A 21,757-nucleotide genomic window follows, 5' to 3' on the forward strand; every position below is an offset into this window, starting at 1 on the left:
CTGACATAGGGTTCTGAGGAGAGAGTGGGGCAGTGGGCTTTGTTTTGGGTTTGACACAGCTCTGTGGGAGAGTGTGGGACAGTGGGATTAGTTTGGGGAGAGATTGGGACAGTGGGATTCTTTTGGGGACTGGCAGAGGGCTGTGGGAAGAGAGTGGGACAGTGCGTTTAGAGTTGAAAGAGGGATGATCAGGTGAAGTGGGCCGTGATGGGGAAGTTATGCAAAGCTTTTATATTTCCCAGGAGTCCTTTGGCAGAATTGTGGGTCTGAGTGTGGGTTCCCATCTTTTGGTGACAGAAATATTCTAGCAAGTTCAACACTGTGGTGTAAGCAAAGTTCTTTTTATTCCAGAATAACAAAGTGAGTGATAAATTCATAAACAGTGATACAAAGGATATACAGACCATCTCACATGGACATACTCCAAACCCACCCACACCATCCCATCACATACTCCCGATGTCAGACACTGTGTTAATCTCCCTCCACACCGTCCAATCACACACTCCCGGGGTCAGACACAAAGTGAAACCCCCTCCACGCCGTCCCATCACACACTCCCGGGGTTAGACACAGAGTGAAGCTCCCTCCACACTGTCCCATCACACACTCCCGGGGTTAGGCACAGAGTGAAACCCCCTCCACACTGTCCCATCACACACTCCCGGGGTCAGACACAGAGTGAATCTCCCTCCACACCGTCCCATCACACACTCCCGGGGTCAGACACAGAGTGAATCTCCCTCCACACTGTCCCATCACACACTCCCGGGGTCAGACACAGAGTGAATCTCCCTCCACACCGTCCCATCACACACTCCCGGTGTCAGACACAGAGTGAAACCCCCTCCACACCGTCCCATCACACACTCCCAGGGTCAGACACAGAGTGAATCTCCCTCCACACCGTCCCATCACACACTCCCGGGGTCAGACACAGAGTGAATCTCCCTCCACACCGTCCCATCACACACTCCCGGGGTCAGACACAGAGTGAATCTCCTTCCACACCATCCCATCACACACTCCCGGGGTCAGGCACAGAGTGAAACCCCCTCCACACCGTCCCATCACACACTCCCGGGGTCAGAGACAGAGTGAATCTCCCTCCACATTGTTCCATCACACACTCCCGGGGTCAGGCACAGAGTGAAACTCCCTACACACTGTCCTATCACACACTCCCGGGGTCAGACACAGAGTGAAACCCCCTCCACACTGTCCCATCACACACTCCCGGGGTCAGACACAGAGTGAAACCCCCTCCACACCGTCCCATCACACACTCCCGGGGTCAGGCACAGAGTGAATCTCCCTCCACACCATCGAAACATGGTTACATGTATTCCCCTCCACCCCCCTCCCTCCCCACCTTCTCTACCCCCTGCTGCCCATCAGTGGGTCCTAATGAAGACCAGCCTGCCTGAGTGGATCAGGTCAGCCAGATAGACCAACAGGTTGAAGGCTGTCAGGACGGCCACGGCCACCTGGCTGTCCCAATAGCAGCCATTTCCGCAGCCAGCCGGCCGGCTGCTCGTGCCGTAGCGGCGGTCAAAGCAGAAGAGTGGCCAGAGGATGGTGGCAGTGGCGTACAGCAGGACGCCCAGCAGGGCGTAGGCCCCCAGCCAGCGCTCCAGCGGCGTGGGGAGCCAGGAGGAACGGCCAGTCAGGAAGAGGAGGATGAGCATGACAGCCAGGATGAAGCAAATGCAGTACACAGCCAGGCACCACTTCAAGGCCGGGTATCTCTCATAGTTCGTCTCCCCCACAAAGGCAAAGATGACTCCTGCAGCGAAGGCCTCCACCACCTTCAGCAGACCGGGCACCGTCGCCAGGTAACCGGTCACCTCTCCCGGCCTGGCCTTGCTCAGCCAGACCTGCACCGCGTAGGCTACTGTCGCCAGGCAGGAGGCAACAGTGGCAGTGACCGTGTACTCCTGCCACCCGTTGTATTTGTTGATGAAGCGGACTGGGTAGATGATGGAGGCCGAGAGGCACAGCAGGCCTGAGAAGGCAGCCAGGGCGACTGGAGCCTCCCGCCAGGAGACAGGGGCCTTGGACGTCAGGCCTGCTACCTCGAGCAGCAGCACCAGGGCGATGGTGGCAAATGAGAAGCACCAGGCAAAGAGGCACCAACTACCAAACTGGCCCCACCAGACTCCGGAGTGCACCACCAGGCTGAAGGCCAGGCAGGTCATGAAGAGGGCTGCCAGACGTGCGTAGCCCAGCCGTGAGTTCAGGGCCTGCAGGTTCACCACTGCCATCGTCCTGGGGGGAGACAAAGAGGGGAGTGAGTTAGTCTGAGGGAAAGTAAGGAGAGAGTCACACCATATAACAGTGACTTTGTAAATGTGAGGGAAAATTGTGGGTAGAACACACAGCATTGGCCTTCCTTCTGGGGGGGAGTAGAGAGCAGTTATTGTGGGGGGGGGGTGGACACAGAAAGGTTCCAGCACAGGAGCAGGCAATTCAACCCACAATTTTGTGCCTAACTAACTTAATCAACCTCTGGGCCGCAGACCGATACCGGGGGTGCAGATGTAGCCAGAGGGCACCAGCACATCTTTAAGAGAAAAGCCGAAATAAACAACCTAATTAATTAGGTGCCGGCTGGCACGTAAATGTAGGCCCAGATCAGAGGCAAATTGGTCCACGTGCCGGAGGTTTGGAACCACTGGACTAAATGAATCCCTTCTGCCTACATAGTGTTCAGACAGACAGACATACTTTATTGATCCCGAGGGAAATTGTTTCGTTACAGCTGCACCAAACAAGAATAGTGAAGAAATATATCAATATAAAACCATAAATAATTCCAGGACCAGCCTGTTGGCTCAGGGTGTCTGACACTCCGAGGGAGGAGTTGTAAAGTTTGATGGCCACAGGCCACATAGGGAGATGGACATTGTGTATGGGGAACAGAGGGAGATGGACATTGTGGAGGGGCAACGGAGGGAGATGGACATTGTGTACGGGGAATGGAGAGAGATGGACATTGTGTACGGGGAACGGAGGGAGATGGACATTGTGTACGGGGAATGGAGGGAGATGGACATCGTGTACGGAGAATGGAGGGAGATGGACATTGTGTACGGGGAATGGAGGGAGGTGGACATTGTGGAGGGGCAACGGAGGGAGATGGACATTGTGTACGGGGAATGGAGAGAGATGGACATTGTGTACGGGGAACGGAGGGAGATGGACATTGTGTACGGGGAATGTAGGGAGATGGACATTGTGTACGGGAAGTGGAGGGAGATGGACATTGTGTACGGGGAATGGAGAGAGATGGACATTGTGTATGGGGAACGGAGGGAGATGGACATTGTGTACGGGAAGTGGAGGGAGATGGACATTGTGTACGGGGAATGGAGAGAGATGGACATTGTGTATGGGGAACAGAGGGAGATGGACATTGTGTATGGGGAACGGAGGGAAGGTGGACATTGTGGAGGGGCAACGGAGAGAGATGGACATTGTGTACGGGGAATGGAGAGAGATGGACATTGTGTACGGGGAACGGAGGGAGATGGACATTGTGTATGGGGAAAGGAGGGAGATGGACATTGTGTACGGGGAATGGAGAGAGATGGACATTGTGTATGGGGAACGGAGGGAGATGGACATTGTGTACGGGGAATGGAGCGAGATGGACATCGTGTACGGGGAATGGAGAGAGATGGACATTGTGTATGGGGAACAGAGGGAGATGGACATTGTGTATGGGGAACGGAGGGAAGGTGGACATTGTGGAGGGGCAACGGAGAGAGATGGACATTGTGTACGGGGAATGGAGAGAGATGGACATTGTGTACGGGGAACGGAGGGAGATGGACATTGTGTATGGGGAAAGGAGGGAGATGGACATTGTGTACGGGGAATGGAGAGAGATGGACATTGTGTACGGGGAATGGAGAGAGATGGACATTGTGTATGGGGAACGGAGGGAGATGGACATTGTGTACGGGGAATGGAGCGAGATGGACATCGTGTACGGGGAATGGAGAGAGATGGACATTGTGTATGGGGAACAGAGGGAGATGGACATTGTGTATGGGGAACGGAGGGAAGGTGGACATTGTGGAGGGGCAACGGAGAGAGATGGACATTGTGTACGGGGAATGGAGAGAGATGGACATTGTGTACGGGGAACGGAGGGAGATGGACATTGTGTATGGGGAAAGGAGGGAGATGGACATTGTGTACGGGGAATGGAGAGAGATGGACATTGTGTACGGGGAATGGAGAGAGATGGACATTGTGTACATTCCCCATACACAATGTCCACTTCCTATGATGCTCAGTGTCGCATCTCGGTGGAATGAGTCTTTGGCTGAATGTACTCCTGTGCCTAACCAGTACATTATGGAGTGGATGGGAGACATTGTCCAAGATGGCATGCAACTTGGACAGCATCCTCTTCTCAGACACCACCGTCAGAGAGTCCAGTTCCATCCCCACAACATCACTGGCCTTAAGAATGAGTTTGTTGATTCTGTTGGTATCTGCTACCCTCAGCCTGCTGTCCCAGCACACAACAGCAAACATGGTAGCACTGGCCACCACAGACTTGTAGAATATCCTCAGCATCATCCGGCAGATGTTAAAGGACCTCAGTCTCCTCAGGAAGTAGAGACGGCTCTGACCCTTCTTGTAGACAGCCTCAGTGTTATTTGACCAGTCCAGTTTATTGTCAATTCGTATCCCCAGGTTTTTGTAATCCTCCACCATGTCCACACTGACCCCCTGGATGGAAACAGGGGTGACCAGTGCCTTAGCCCTCCTCAGGTCCACCACCAGCTTCTTAGACTTTTTTACATCAAGCTGCAGATGATTCTGCCTGCACCATGTGACAAAGTTTCCCACCATAGGACCATTTCCCTCTGTTCCCCGTACACAATGTCCATCTCCCTCCGTTCCCCGTACACAATGTCCATCTCCCTCCATTCCCCGTACACAATGTCCATCTCCCTCTGTTCCCCGTACACAATGTCCGTCTCCCTCCATTCCCCGTACACAACGTCGTCTCCCTCTGTTCCCCGTACACAATGTCCGTCTCCCTCCATTCCCCGTACACAATGTCCATCTCCCTCCATTCCCCGTACACAATGTCCATCTCCCTCCGTTCCCCATACACAATGTCCATCTCCCTCCGTTCCCCGCACACAGTGTCCATCTCCCTCGGTTCCCCGTACAATAGACAATAGATAGACAATAGACAATAGGTGCAGAAGTAGACCATTCGGCCCCTCGAGTCTGCACCGCCATTCTGAGATCATGGCTGATCATTCTCTATCAATACCCAGTCCCTGCCTTGTCCCCATATCCCTTGATTCCCCTATCCATCAGATATCTATCTAGCTCCTTCTTGAAAGCATCCAGAGAATTGGCCTCCACCGACTTCCGAGGCAGTGCATTCCACACCTGCACAACTCTCTGGGAGAAGAAGCTCTTCCTCAACTCTGTTTTAAATAACTGACCTCTTATTCTCAATCCATGCCCTCTGGTACTGGACTCTCCCAACATCTGGAACATATTTCCTGCCTCAATCCTATCAAATCCTTTAATTATCTTAAACGTTTCAATCAGATCCCCTCTCAATCTCCTCAATTCCAGCATGTACAAGCCCAATCTCTCCAATCTCTCTGTGTAAGACAGCCCTGCCATCCCAGGAATCAAACTAGTGAATCTACACTGCACTTCCTCAACTGCCAGAATGTCCTTCCTTAAACCTGGAGACCAAAACTGTACACAATATTCCAGGGCCCTGCACAAATGCAAAAGGACATCCTTGCTCTTGTATTCAATTCCCCTTGTAACAAAGGCCAACATTCCATTTGCCCTCTTCACTGCCTGTTGTACTTGCTCATTCACCTTCATTGACTGGTGAACTAGGACTCCTAGGTCTCTTTGCATTTCTCCCTTACCTAACTCTACACTGTTCAGACAATACTCTGCCCTCTTGTTCCTGCTTCCAAAGTGGATAACTTCACATTTATTCACATTGAATGACATCTGCCAAGTATCTGCCCGCTCACCCAGCCTATCCAAGTCTCCCTGTATTCTCCTAACGTCCTCTTCGCATGTCACACTGCCACCCAGTTTAGTATCGTCAGCAAACTTGCTGATATAGTTTTCAATGCCCTCATCTAAATCATTGACATAAATCGTAAAGAGCTGTGGTCCCAATACAGAGCCCTGTGGTACCCCACTAGTCACCTCCAGCCAGTCCGAGAAACACCCATTCACTGCTACCCTTTGCTTTCTATCTGCCAACCAGTTTTCTATCCATGTTGAAACCCTGCCCCCAATGCCATGAGCTCTGATTTTACTCACCAATCTCCTATGTGGCACCTTATCGAATGCCTTCTGAAAATCTAGGTATACAACATCCACTGGCTTACCCTCGTCTAACATCCTTGTTACACCCTCAAAAAACTCCAACAGATTAGTCAAGCATGATTTGCCCTTGGTAAATCCATGCTGGCTCGGCCTGATCCTATTTCTGCCATCTAGATGTGCCACTATTTCGTCCTTAATAATGGACTCAAGCATCTTCCCCACGACTGACGTTAGGCTAACAGGGCGATAGTTCTCCGTTTTCTCCTTCTCTCCCTTCTTGAAAAGTGGGACAACATTAGCCACTCTCCAACCTTCAGGAACTGATCTGAATCTAAGGAACATTGGAAAATGATTACCAATGCATCCGCAATTTCCTGAGCCACCTCTTTTAGAACCCTCAGATGCAGACCATCTGGACCCGGGGATTTATTAGCCTTCAGTCCTACCAGTCTACTCATCACAGTTTCTTTCCTAAAGTCAATCTGTCTCAATTCCTCTGATATCTTATGACCCTAGCCCATCCATACATACACAATGTCCATCTCCCTCCATTCCCCGTACACAATGTCCATCTCCCTCCGTTCCCCGTACACAACGTCCATCTCCCTCCGTTCCCCGTACCATCTCCCTCCGTTCCCCGTACACAACGTCCATCTCCCTCCATTCCCCGTACACAAAGTCCATCTCCCTCCGTTCCCCGTACACAATGTCCATCTCCCTCCGTTCCCTGTACACAATGTCCATCTCCCTCCGTTCCCCGTGCACAATATCCATCTCCCTCCGTTCCTCGTACGCAACGTCCATCTCCCTCCGTTTCCCGTATGCAACGTCCATATCCCTCCGTTTCCCGTACCATCTCCCTCCGTTCCCCGTACACAACGTTCAACTCCCTCCATTCTCCGTACCATCTCCCTCCGTTCCCCGTACACAAAGTCCATCTCCCTCCGTTCCCCGTACACAATGTCCATCTCCCTCCGTTCCCCGTACACAATGTCCATCTCCCTCCGTTCCCCGTACCATCACCCTCCGTTTCCTGTACACAATGTCCATCTCCCTCCGTTCCCCGTACACAAAGTCCATCTCCCTCCGTTCCCCGTACACAATGTCCATCTCCCTCCGTTCCCCGTACACAATGTCCATCTCCCTCCGTTCCCCGTACACAAAGTCCATCTCCCTCCGTTCCCCGTACACAATGTCCATCTCCCTCCGTTCCCCGTACACAAAGTCCATCTCCCTCCGTTCCCCGTACACAATGTCCATCTCCCTCCGTTCCCCGTACACAATGTCCATCTCCCTCCGTTTCCTGTACACAATGTCCATCTCCCTCCGTTCCCCGTGCACAATATCCATCTCCCTCCGTTCCCCGTACACAAAGTCCATCTCCCTCCGTTCCACGTACACAATGTCCATCTCCCTCCGTTCCCCGTACACAATGTCCATCTCCCTCCGTTTCCTGTACACAATGTCCATCTCCCTCCGTTCCCCGTGCACAATATCCATCTCCCTCCGTTCCCCGTACACAATGTCCATCTCCCTCCATTCCCCAAACACAATGTCCATCTCCCTCCATTCCCCGTACACAGTGTCCATCTCCCTCCATTCCCCGTACACAATGTCCATCTCCCTCCATTCCCCGTACACAATGTCCATCTCCCTCCATTCCCCGTACACAACGTCCATCTCCCTCCGTTCCCCGTACACAAAGTCCATCTCCCTCCGTTCCTCGTACGCAACGTCCATCTCCCTCCGTTTCCCGTACGCAACGTCCATATCCCTCCGTTTCCCGTACGCAGCGTCCATCGCCCTCCGTTCCCCGTACACAACGTCCATCTCCCACCGTTCCCCGTACCATCTCCCTCCGTTCCCCGTACACAACGTCCATCTCCCTCCGTTCCCCGTACACAATGTCCATCTCCCTCCGTTCCCCGTACACAATGTTCGTCTCCCTCCGTTCCCCGTACACAACGTCCATCTCCCTCCGTTCCCCGTACACAGTGTCCATTTCCCTCCATTCCCCATACACAGTGTCCATCTCCCTCCATTCTCCGTACACAATGTCCATCACACTCCGTTCCCCGTACACAGTGTCCATCTCCCTCCGTTTCCCGTACGCAACGTCCATCTCCCTCCATTTCCCGTATGCAACGTCCATCTCCCTCCGTTCCCCGTACCATCTCCCTCCGTTCCCCGTACACAACGTCCATCTCCCTCCGTTCCCCGTACCATCTCCCTCCGTTCCCCGTACACAAAGTCCATCTCCCTCTGTTCCCCGTGCACAATATCCATCTCCCTCCATTCCCCGTACACAATGTCCATCTCCCTCCATTCCCCGTACACAATGTCCATCTCCCTCCGTTTCCCGTACGCAACGTCCATCTCCCTCCGTTTCCCGTACACAACGTCCATATCCCTCCGTTTCCCGTTCGCAACGTCCATATCCCTCCGTTTCCCGTACACAGCGTCCATCTCCCTCCGTTCCCCGTACACAACGTCCATCTCCCTCCGTTCCCCGTACCATCTCCCTCCGTTCCCCGTACACAACGTCCATCTCCCTCCATTCCCCGTACCATCTCCCTCCGTTCCCCGTACACAGTCCATCTCCCTCCGTTCCCCGTACACAATGTCCATCTCCCTCCGTTCCCCGTACACAAAGTCCATCTCCCTCCGTTCCTCGTACGCAACGTCCATCTCCCTCCGTTTCCCGTACACAACGTCCATTTCCCTCCGTTTCCCGTACGCAGCGTCCATCGCCCTCCGTTCTCCGTACACAACGTCCATCTCCCTCCGTTCCCCGTACCATCTCCCTCCGTTCCCCGTACACAACGTCCAACTGCCTCCGTTCACGTACACAAAGTCCATCTCCCTCCGTTCCTCGTACGCAACGTACATCTCCCTCCGTTTCCCGTACGCAACGTCCATATCCCTCCGTTTCCCGTACGCAGCGTCCATCGCCCTCCGTTCCCCGTACACAACGTCCATCTCCCTCCGTTCCCCGTACCATCTCCCTCCGTTCCCCGTACACAACGTCCATCTCCCTCCGTTCCCCATACACAACGTCCATCTCCCTCCATTCGCCGTACACAACGTCCATCTCCCACCGTTCCCCGTACCATCTCCCTCCGTTCCCCGTACACAACGTCCATCTCCCTCCGTTCCCCGTACACAATGTCCATCTCCCTCCGTTCCCCGTACACAGTGTCCATCTCCCTCCATTCCCCTTACACAATGTCCATCTCCCTCCATTCCCCGTACACAGTGTCCATCTCCCTCCATTCCCCGTACACAATGTCCATCTCCCTCCATTCCCCGTACACAACGTCCATCTCCCTCCATTCCCCGTACACAACGTCCATCTCCCTCCGTTCCCCGTACACAAAGTCCATCTCCCTCCGTTCCTCGTACGCAACGTCCATCTCCCTCCGTTTCCCGTACGCAACGTCCATATCCCTCCGTTTCCCGTACGCAGCGTCCATCGCCCTCCGTTCCCCGTACACAACGTCCATCTCCCACCGTTCCCCGTACCATCTCCCTCCGTTCCCCGTACACAACGTCCATCTCCCTCCGTTCCCCGTACACAATGTCCATCTCCCTCCGTTCCCCGTACACAATGTTCGTCTCCCTCCGTTCCCCGTACACAACGTCCATCTCCCTCCGTTCCCCGTACACAGTGTCCATTTCCCTCCATTCCCCATACACAGTGTCCATCTCCCTCCATTCTCCGTACACAATGTCCATCACACTCCGTTCCCCGTACACAGTGTCCATCTCCCTCCGTTTCCCGTACGCAACGTCCATCTCCCTCCGTTTCCCGTACGCAACGTCCATCTCCCTCCATTTCCCGTATGCAACGTCCATCTCCCTCCGTTCCCCGTACCATCTCCCTCCGTTCCCCGTACACAACGTCCATCTCCCTCCGTTCCCCGTACCATCACCCTCCGTTCCCCGTACACAAAGTCCATCTCCCTCCGTTCCCCGTGCACAATATCCATCTCCCTCCATTCCCCTTACACAATGTCCATCTCCCTCCATTCCCCGTACACAATGTCCATCTCCCTCCATTCCCCGTACACAATGTCCATCTCCCTCCGTTTCCCGTACGCAACGTCCATCTCCCTCCGTTTCCCGTACACAACGTCCATATCCCTCCGTTTCCCGTTCGCAACGTCCATATCCCTCCGTTTCCCGTACACAGCGTCCATCTCCCTCCGTTCCCCGTACACAACGTCCATCTCCCTCCGTTCCCCGTACCATCTCCCTCCGTTCCCCGTACACAACGTCCATCTCCCTCCATTCCCCGTACCATCTCCCTCCGTTCCCCGTACACAGTCCATCTCCCTCCGTTCCCCGTACACAATGTCCATCTCCCTCCGTTCCCCGTACACAAAGTCCATCTCCCTCCGTTCCTCGTACGCAACGTCCATCTCCCTCCGTTTCCCGTACACAACGTCCATTTCCCTCCGTTTCCCGTACGCAGCGTCCATCGCCCTCCGTTCCCCGTACACAACGTCCATCTCCCTCCGTTCCCCGTACCATCTCCCTCCGTTCCCCGTACACAACGTCCATCTCCCTCCGTTCCCCGTACACAAAGTCCATCTCCCTCCGTTCCTCGTACGCAACGTCCATCTCCCTCCGTTTCCCGTACGCAACGTCCATATCCCTCCGTTTCCCGTACGTAGCGTCCATCGCCCTCCGTTCCCCGTACACAACGTCCATCTCCCTCCGTTCCCCGTACTATCTCCCTCCGTTCCCCGTACACAACGTCCATCTCCCTCCGTTCCCCATACACAACGTCCATCTCCCTCCATTCCCCGTACACAACATCCATCTCCCACCGTTCCCCGTACCATCTCCCTCCGTTCCCCGTACACAACGTCCATCTCCCTCCGTTCCCCGTACACAATGTCCATCTCCCTCCGTTCCCCGTACACAAAGTCCATCTCCCTCCGTTCCTCGTACGCAACGTCCATCTCCCTCCTTTTCCCGTATGCAACGTCCATATCCCTCCGTTTCCCGTACCATCTCCCTCCGTTCCCCGTACACAATGTCCAACTCCCTCCATTCCCCGTACCATCTCCCTCCGTTCCCCGTACACAAAGTCCTACTCCCTCCGTTCCCCGTACACAATGTCCATCTCCCTCCGTTCCCCGTACACAATGTCCATCTCCCTCCGTTTCCGGTACACAATGTCCATCTCCCTCCGTTCCCCGTGCACAATATCCATCTCCCTCCGTTCCCCGTACACAATGTCCATCTCCCTCCATTCCCCAAACACAATGTCCATCTCCCTCCATTCCCCGTACACAGTGTCCATCTCCCTCCATTCCCCGTACACAATGTCCATCTCCCTCCATTCCCCGTACACAACGTCCATCTCCCTCCGTTCCCCGTACACAAAGTCCATCTCCCTCCGTTCCTCGTACGCAACGTCCATCTCCCTCCGTTTCCCGTACGCAACGTCCATATCCCTCCGTTTCCCGTACGCAGCGTCCATCGCCCTCCGTTCCCCGTACACAATGTCCATCTCCCACCGTTCCCCGTACACAATGTCCATCTCCCTCCGTTCCCCGTACACAATGTTCGTCTCCCTCCGTTCCCCGTACACAACGTCCATCACACTCCGTTCCCCGTACACAGTCCATCTCCCTCCGTTTCCCGTACGCAACGTCCATCTCCCTCCGTTTCCCGTACGCAACGTCCATCTCCCTCCATTTCCCGTATGCAACGTCCATCTCCCTCCGTTCCCCGTACCATCTCCCTCTGTTCCCCGTACACAACGTCCATCTCCCTCCGTTCCCCGTACCATCTCCCTCCGTTCCCCGTACACAAAGTCCATCTCCCTCCGTTCCCCGTGCACAATATCCATCTCCCTCCATTCCCCTTACACAATGTCCATCTCCCTCCATTCCCCGTACACAATGTCCATCTCCCTCCATTCCCCGTACACAATGTCCATCTCCCTCCGTTTCCCGTACGCAACGTCTATCTCCCTCCGTTTCCCGTACACAACGTCCATATCCCTCCGTTTCCCGTTCGCAACGTCCATATCCCTCCGTTTCCCGTACACAGCGTCCATCTCCCTCCGTTCCCCGTACCATCTCCCTCCGTTCCCCGTGCACAATATCCATCTCCCTCCGTTCCCCGTATACAACGTCCATCTCCCTCCGTACCCCGTACCATCTCCCTCTGTTCCCCGTACACAACGTCCATCTCCCTCCGTTCCCTGTACACAACGTCCATCTCCCTGATTCTCTGCACATCCGTGTATCTGTCAGACGGAGAGACACTGCCTGTACATAGTGTCTGGCAGTCGGAAAGTCAATGCCTGCACTCGGTGTCTGTCAGCCGGAGAGACACTGCCCGTACACGGTGTCTGTCAGCCGGAGAGACACTGCCCGTACACGGTGTCTGTCAGTCAGAGAGACACTGCCTGTACACAGTGTCTGTCAGCCGGAGAGACACTGCCCGTACACGGTGTCTGTCAGCCGGAGAGACACTGCCCGTACACGGTGTCTGTCAGTCGGAGAGACACTGCCTGTACACGGTGTCTGTCAGCCGGAGAGACACTGCCCGTACACGGTGTCTGTCAGCTGGAGAGACACTGCCCGTACACGGTGTCTGTCAGCCGGAGAGACACAGCCCGTACACGGTGTCTGTCAGCCGGTAAGACACTGCCCATACACGGTGTCTGTCAGTCAGAGAGACACTGCCCGTACACGGTGTCTGTCAGCCGGAGAGACACTGCCCGTACACGGTGTCTGTCAGCCGGTAAGACACTGCCCATACACGGTGTCTGTCAGTCAGAGAGACACTGCCCGTACACGGTGTCTGTCAGCCGGTAAGACACTGCCCATACTAGGTGTCTGTCAGTCAGAGAGACACTGCCCGTACACGGTGTCTGTCAGCCGGAGAGACACTGCCCGTACACGGTGTCTGTCAGCCGGAGAGACACTGCCCGTACACGGTGTCTGTCAGTCGGAGAGACACTGCCCGTACACGGTGTCTGTCAGTCGGAGAGACACTGCCCGTACACGGTGTCTGTCAGTCAGAGAGACACTGCCCGTACACCGCGTCTGTCAGCCGGAGAGACACTGCTTGTATACAGTGTCTGTCAGCCGGAGAGACACTGCCCGTACACGGTGTCTGTCAGCCGGAGAGACACTGCCCGTACACGGTGTCTGTCAGCCGGGGAGACACTGCCCTTACACGGTGTCTGTCAGACGGAGAGACACTGCCCGTACACGGTGTCTGTCAGTCAGAGAGACACTGCCCGTACACGGTGTCTGTCAGCCAGAGAGACACTGCCCGTACACGGTGTCTGTCAGCCGGGGAGACACTGCCCGTACACGGTGTCTGTCAGCCGGGGAGACACTGCCCGTACACGGTGTCTGTCAGCCAGAGAGACACTGCCCGTACACGGTGTCTGTCAGCCGGGGAGACACTGCCCATACACGGTGTCTGTCAGCCGGAGAGACACTGCCCATACACGGTGTCTGTCAGTCAGAGAGACACTGCCCGTACACCGCGTCTGTCAGCCGGAGAGACACTGCCCGTACACGGTGTCTGTCAGCCGGAGAGACACTGCCCGTACACGGTGTCTGTCAGTCAGAGAGACACTGCCCGTACACGGTGTCTGTCAGCCAGAGAGACACTGCTTGTACACAGTGTCTGTCAGCCGGAGAGACACTGCTTGTACACAGTGTCTGTCAGCTGGGGAGACACTGCCCGTACACGGTGTCTGTCAGCCGGAGAGACACTGCCCGTACACGGTGTCTGTCAGCCGGAGAGACACTGCTTGTACACAGTGTCTGTCAGTCGGAGAGACGCTGCCCGTACACGGTGTCTGTCAGTCGGAGAGACACTGCCCGTACACGGTGTCTGTCAGCCGGAGAGACACAGCCCGTACACGGTGTCTGTCAGCCGGAGAGACCCTGCCCGTACACGGTGTCTGTCAGTCAGAGAGACACTGCCCGTACACCGCGTCTGTCAGCCGGAGAGACACTGCCTGTACACGGTGTCTGTCAGCCGGAGAGACACTGCTTGTACACTGTGTCTGTCAGTCAGAGAGACACTGCCCGTACACGGTGTCTGTCAGCCGGAGAGACACTGCCCGTACACGGTGTCTGTCAGTCAGAGAGACACTGCCCGTAAACAGTGTCTGTCAGTCGGAGAGACACTGCCCGTACACGGTGTCTGTCAGCCGGAGAGACACTGCCTGTACACGGTGTCTGTCAGTCAGAGAGACACTGCCCGTACACGGTGTCTGTCAGCCGGAGAGACACTGCCCGTACACGGTGTCTGACAGCCGGAGAGACACTGCCCGTACACGGTGTCTGACAGCCGGAGAGACACTGCCCGTACACGGTGTCTGTCAGCCGGAGAGACACTGCCCGTACACGGTGTCTGTCAGCCGGAGAGACACTGCCCGTACACGGTGTCTGTCAGCCAGAGAGACACTGCCCGTACACGGTGTCTGTCAGCCGGAGAGACACTGCCCGTACACGGTGTCTGTCAGCCGGAGAGACACTGCTTGTACACGGTGTCTGTCAGTCAGAGAGACACTGCCCGTACACGGTGTCTGTCAGCCGGAGAGACACTGCTTGTACACGGTGTCTGTCAGTCGGAGAGACACTGCCCGTACATGGTGTCTGTCAGCCGGAGAGACACTGCCCGTACACGGTGTCTGTCAGCCGGAGAGACACTGCCCGTACACGGTGTCTGTCAGCCGGAGAGACACTGCCCGTACACGGTGTCTGTCAGCCGGAGAGACACTGCCCGTACACGGTGTCTGTCAGTCGGAGAGACACTGCCCGTACACGGTGTCTGTCAGTCGGAGAGACACTGCCCGTACACGGTGTCTGTCAGCCGGAGAGACACTGCTTGTACACGGTGTCTGTCAGCCGGAGAGACACTGCCCGTACACGGTGTCAGTCAGCCGGAGAGACACTGCCCGTACACGGTGTCTGTCAGTCGGAGAGACACTGCCCGTACACGGTGTCTGTCAGTCGGAGAGACACTGCCCGTACACGGTGTCTGTCAGCCGGAGAGACACTGCCCGTACACGGTGTCTGTCAGCCGGGGAGACACTGCCCGTACACGGTGTCTGTCAGCCGGAGAGACACTGCCCGTACACGGTGTCTGTCAGCCGGAGAGACACTGCCCGTACACGGTGTCTGTCAGCCGGAGAGACACTGCCCGTACACGGTGTCTGTCAGCCGGAGAGACACTGCCCGTACACGGTGTCTGTCAGCCGGAGAGACACTGCCCGTACACGGTGTCTGACAGCCGGAGAGACACTGCCCGTACACGGTGTCTGACAGCCGGAGAGACACTGCCCGTACACGGTGTCTGTCAGCCGGAGAGACACTGCCCGTACACGGTGTCTGTCAGCCGGAGAGACACAGCCCGTACACGGTGTCTGTCAGCCGGAGAGACACTGCCCGTACACGGTGTCTGTCAGCCGGAGAGACACTGCCCGTACACGGTGTCTGTCAGCCGGAGAGACACTGCCCGTACACGGTGTCTGTCAGCCGGAGAGACACTGCCCGTACACGGTGTCTGTCAGTCGGAGAGACACTGCCCGTACACGGTGTCTGTCAGCCGGAGAGACACTGCCCGTACACGGTGTCTGTCAGCCGGAGAGACACTGCCCGTACACGGTGTCTGTCAGCGGGAGAGACACTGCCCGTACACGGTGTCTGTCAGCCGGAGAGTCACTGCCCGTACACAGTGTCTGTCAGCCGGGGAGACACTGCCCGTACACGGTGTCTGACAGCCGGAGAGACACTGCCCGTACACGGTGTCTGTCAGCCGGAGAGACACTGCCCGTACACGGTGTCTGTCAGCCAGAGAGACACTGCCCGTACACGGTGTCTGTCAGCGGGAGAGACACTGCCCGTACACGGTGTCTGTCAGCCGGAGAGACACTGCTTGTACACAGTGTCTGTCAGCCGGGGAGACACTGCCCGTACACGGTGTCTGTCAGCCGGAGAGACACTGCCCGTACACGGTGTCTGTCAGCCGGGGAGACACTGCCCATACACGGTGTCTGTCAGTCAGAGAGACACTGCCCGTACACGGTGTCTGTCAGTCAGAGAGACACTGCACATACACGGTGTCTGTCAGTCAGAGAGACACTGCCCATACACGGTGTCTGTCAGCCGGAGAGACACTGCCCGTATACGGTGTCTGTCAGCCGGGGAGACACTGCCCATACACGGTGTCTGTCAGTCAGAGAGACACTGCCCGTACACGGTGTCTGTCAGTCAGAGAGACACTGCCCGTACACGGTGTCTGTCAGCCGGAGAGACACTGCCCATAAACGGTGTCTGTCAGTCAGAGAGACACTGCCCGTACACAGCGTCTGTCAGCCGGAGAGACACTGCCCGTACACGGTGTCTGTCAGCCGGAGAGACACTGCCCGTACACGGTGTCTGTCAGCCGGAGAGACCCTGCCCGTACACGGTGTCTGTCAGTCAGAGAGACACTGCCCGTACACCGCGTCTGTCAGCCGGAGAGACACTGCCTGTACACGGTGTCTGTCAGCCGGAGAGACACTGCTTGTACACTGTGTCTGTCAGTCAGAGAGACACTGCCCGTACACGGTGTCTGTCAGCCGGAGAGACACTGCCCGTACACGGTGTCTGTCAGTCAGAGAGACACTGCCCGTAAACAGTGTCTGTCAGTCGGAGAGACACTGCCCGTACACGGTGTCTGTCAGCCGGAGAGACACTGCCTGTACACGGTGTCTGTCAGTCAGAGAGACACTGCCCGTACACGGTGTCTGTCAGCCGGAGAGACACTGCCCGTACACGGTGTCTGACAGCCGGAGAGACACTGCCCGTACACGGTGTCTGACAGCCGGAGAGACACTGCCCGTACACGGTGTCTGTCAGCCGGAGAGACACTGCCTGTACACGGTGTCTGTCAGCCGGAGAGACACTGCTTGTACACGGTGTCTGTCAGCCGGAGAGACACTGCCCGTACACGGTGTCTGTCAGCCGGAGAGACACTGCTTGTACACGGTGTCTGTCAGTCGGAGAGACACTGCCCGTACACGGTGTCTGTCAGCCGGAGAGACACTGCTTGTACACGGTGTCTGTCAGTCGGAGAGACACTGCCCGTACATGGTGTCTGTCAGCCGGAGAGACACTGCCCGTACACGGTGTCTGTCAGCCAGAGAGACACTGCCTGTACACGGTGTCTGTCAGCCGGAGAGACACTGCCTGTACACGGTGTCTGTCAGCCGGAGAGACACTGCCCGTACACGGTGTCTGTCAGCCGGAGAGACACTGCCCGTACACGGTGTCTGACAGTCGGAGAGACACTGCCCGTACACGGTGTCTGTCAGTCGGAGAGACACTGCCCGTACACGGTGTCTGTCAGTCGGAGAGACACTGCCCGTACACGGTGTCTGTCAGCCGGAGAGACACTGCCCGTACACGGTGTCTGTCAGACGGAGAGACACTGCCCGTATACGGTGTCTGTCAGACGGAGAGACACTGCCCGTACACGGTGTCTGTCAGCCGGAGAGACACAGCCCGTACACGGTGTCTGACAGCCGGAGAGACACAGCCCGTACACGGTGTCTGTCAGCCGGAGAGACACAGCCCGTACACGGTGTCTGTCAGCCGGAGAGACACTGCCCGTACACGGTGTCTGTCAGCCGGAGAGACACTGCCCGTACACGGTGTCTGTCAGCCGGAGAGACACTGCCCGGACACGGTGTCTGACAGTCGGAGAGACACTGCCCGTACACGGTGTCTGTCAGTCGGAGAGACACTGCCCGTACACGGTGTCTGTCAGTCGGAGAGACACTGCCCGTACACGGTGTCTGTCAGCCGGAGAGACACTGCCCGTACACGGTGTCTGTCAGTCGGAGAGACACTGCCCGTACACGGTGTCTGTCAGCCGGAGAGACACTGCCCGTACACGGTGTCTGTCAGCCGGAGAGACACTGCCCATACACGGTGTCTGTCAGCCGGAGAGACACTGCCCGTACACGGTGTCTGTCAGCCGGAGAGACACGGTGTCTGTCAGCCGGAGAGACACGGTGTCTGTCAGCCGGAGAGACACGGTGTCTGTCAGCCGGAGAGACACTGCCACTGGACCTGCGTGCCCTACCACTGCCCGTACACGGTGTCTGTCAGCCGGAGAGACACTGCCCATACACGGTGTCTGTCAGCCGGGGAGACACTGCCCGTACACGGTGTCTGTCAGTCGGAGAGACACTGCCCATACACGGTGTCTGTCAGCCGGAGAGACACAGCCCGTACACGGTGTCTGTCAGCCGGAGAGACACTGCCCGTACACGGTGTCTGTCAGCCGGAGAGACACTGCCCGTACACGGTGTCTGTCAGCCGGAGAGACACTGCCCGGACACGGTGTCTGACAGTCGGAGAGACACTGCCCGTACACGGTGTCTGACAGCCGGAGAGACACTGCCCGTACACGGTGTCTGACAGCCGGAGAGACACGGTGTCTGACAGCCGGGGAGACACTGCCCGTAGACGGTGTCTGACAGCCGGAGAGACACTGCCTGTACACGGTGTCTGTCAGTCGGAGAGACACTGCCCGTACACGGTGTCTGTCAGCCGGAGAGACACTGCCCGTACACGGTGTCTGTCAGTCGGAGAGACACTGCCCGTACACGGTGTCTGTCAGCCGGAGAGACACAGCCCGTACACGGTGTCTGACAGCCGGAGAGACACTGCCCGTACAGGGTGTCTGTCAGCCGGAGAGACACGGTGTCTGTCAGCCGGAGAGACACGGTGTCTGTCAGCCGGAGAGACACGGTGTCTGTCAGCCGGAGAGACACTGCCACTGGACCTGCGTGCCCTACCACTGCCCGTACACGGTGTCTGTCAGCCGGAGAGACACTGCCCATACACGGTGTCTGTCAGCCGGGGAGACACTGCCCGTACACGGTGTCTGTCAGTCGGAGAGACACTGCCCATACACGGTGTCTGTCAGCCGGAGAGACACTGCCCGTACACGGTGTCTGACAGCCGGAGAGACACTGCCCGTACACGGTGTCTGACAGCCGGAGAGACACGGTGTCTGACAGCCGGGGAGACACTGCCCGTAGACGGTGTCTGACAGCCGGAGAGACACTGCCTGTACACGGTGTCTGTCAGTCGGAGAGACACTGCCCGTACACGGTGTCTGTCAGCCGGAGAGACACTGCCCGTACACGGTGTCTGTCAGTCGGAGAGACACTGCCCGTACACGATGTCTGTCAGCCGGAGAGACACAGCCCGTACACGGTGTCTGACAGCCGGAGAGACACTGCCCGTACAGGGTGTCTGTCAGCCGGAGAGACACAGCCCGTACACGGTGTCTGTCAGCCGGAGAGACACTGCCCGTACACGGTGTCTGTCAGCCGGAGAGACACTGCCCGTACACGGTGTCTGTCAGTCGGAGAGACTGCCTGTACACGGTGTCTGTCAGCCGGAGAGACACTGCTTGTACACAGTGTCTGTCAGCCGGGGAGACACTGCCCGTACACGGTGTCTGTCAGTCGGAGAGACACTGCCCGTACACGGTGTCTGTCAGCCGGAGAGACACTGCCCGTACACGGTGTCTGTCAGTCGGAGAGACACTGCCCGTACACGGTGTCTGTCAGCCGGAGAGACACTGCCCGTACATGGTGTCTGTCAGCCGGAGAGACACTGCCCGTACATGGTGTCTGTCAGCCGGAGAGACACTGCCTGTACACGGTGTCTGTCAGCCGGAGAGACACTGCCCGTACACGGTGTCTGTCAGCCAGAGAGACACTGCCTGTACACGGTGTCTGTCAGCCGGAGAGACACTGCCTGTACACGGTGTCTGTCAGCCGGAGAGACACTGCTTGTACACGGTGTCTGTCAGCCGGAGAGACACTGCCCGTACACGGTGTCTGTCAGCCGGAGAGACACTGCCCGTACACGGTGTCTGTCAGCCGGAGAGACACTGCCCGTACACGGTGTCTGTCAGCCGGAGAGACACTGCCCGTACACGGTGTCTGTCAGCCGGAGAGACACTGCCTGTACACGGTGTCTGTCAGACGGAGAGACACTGCCCGTACACGGTGTCTGTCAGCCGGAGAGACACTGCCCGTACACGGTGTCTGTCAGCCAGAGAGACACTGCCCGTACACGGTGTCTGTCAGCCGGAGAGACACTGCCCGTACACGGTGTCTGTCAGTCGGAGAGACACTGCCTGTACACGGTGTCTGTCAGCCGGAGAGTCACTGCCCGTACACGGTGTCTGTCAGACGGAGAGACACTGCCCGTACACGGTGTCTGTCAGACGGAGAGACACTGCCCATACACGGTGTCTGTCAGCCGGAGAGACACAGCCCGTACACGGTGTCTGACAGCCGGAGAGACACTGCCCGTACACGGTGTCTGTCAGCCGGAGAGACACAGCCCGTACACGGTGTCTGTCAGCCGGAGAGACACTGCCCGTACACGGTGTCTGTCAGCCGGAGAGACACTGCCCGTACACGGTGTCTGTCAGCCGGAGAGACACTGCCCGTACACGGTGTCTGACAGTCGGAGAGACACTGCCCGTACACGGTGTCTGTCAGTCGGAGAGACACTGCCCGTACACGGTGTCTGTCAGTCGGAGAGACACTGCCCGTACACGGTGTCTGTCAGTCGGAGAGACACTGCCCGTACACGGTGTCTGTCAGCCGGAGAGACACTGCCCGTACACAGTGTCTGTCAGTCGGAGAGACACTGCCCGTACACGGTGTCTGTCAGCCGGAGAGACACTGCCCGTACACGGTGTCTGTCAGCCGGAGAGACACTGCCCATACACGGTGTCTGTCAGCCGGAGAGACACTGCCCGTACACGGTGTCTGTCAGCCGGAGAGACACTGTGTCTGTCAGCCGGAGAGACACTGCCACTGGACCTGCGTGCCCTACCACTGCCCGTACACGGTGTCTGTCAGCCGGAGAGACACTGCCCATACACGGTGTCTGTCAGCCGGGGAGACCCTGCCCGTACACGGTGTCTGTCAGTCGGAGAGACACTGCCCATACACGGTGTCTGTCAGCCGGAGAGACACTGCCCGTAGACGGTGTCTGACAGCCGGAGAGACACTGCCCGTACACGGTGTCTGACAGCCGGAGAGACACGGTGTCTGACAGCCGGGGAGACACTGCCCGTAGACGGTGTCTGACAGCCGGAGAGACACTGCCTGTACACGGTGTCTGTCAGTCGGAGAGACACTGCCCGTACACGGTGTCTGTCAGCCGGAGAGACACTGCCCGTACACGGTGTCTGTCAGTCGGAGAGACACTGCCCGTACACGGTGTCTGTCAGCCGGAGAGACACAGCCCGTACACGGTGTCTGACAGCCGGAGAGACACTGCCCGTACAGGGTGTCTGTCAGCCGGAGAGACACAGCCCGTACACGGTGTCTGTCAGCCGG

At 57.2% G+C, this 21,757-nt stretch overlaps 1 protein-coding gene across 1 annotated transcript; it reads right to left on the minus strand.

The window, feature by feature from the left end:
- Positions 1 to 320: 320 nt before the first annotated feature.
- On the minus strand, positions 321 to 2,302 carry myadma (myeloid associated differentiation marker a). Its single transcript, XM_059958450.1, has one exon. The coding sequence runs from the start codon at positions 2,262 to 2,264 to the stop codon at positions 1,395 to 1,397; it is 870 nt and encodes a 289-aa protein (XP_059814433.1). The 5' UTR covers positions 2,265 to 2,302; the 3' UTR covers positions 321 to 1,394.
- Positions 2,303 to 21,757: the final 19,455 nt, after the last annotated feature.

Source organism: Hypanus sabinus, unplaced genomic scaffold (genome assembly GCF_030144855.1).
Source record: "Hypanus sabinus isolate sHypSab1 unplaced genomic scaffold, sHypSab1.hap1 scaffold_1039, whole genome shotgun sequence".
NCBI classification, from domain to species: domain Eukaryota; kingdom Metazoa; phylum Chordata; class Chondrichthyes; order Myliobatiformes; family Dasyatidae; genus Hypanus; species Hypanus sabinus.

Bases quoted from the DNA above. Each gene is read 5' to 3' on its own strand.
- myadma (XM_059958450.1), bottom strand. From the start codon at position 2,264: ATGGCAGTGGTGAACCTGCAGGCCCTGAACTCACGGCTGGGCTACGCA.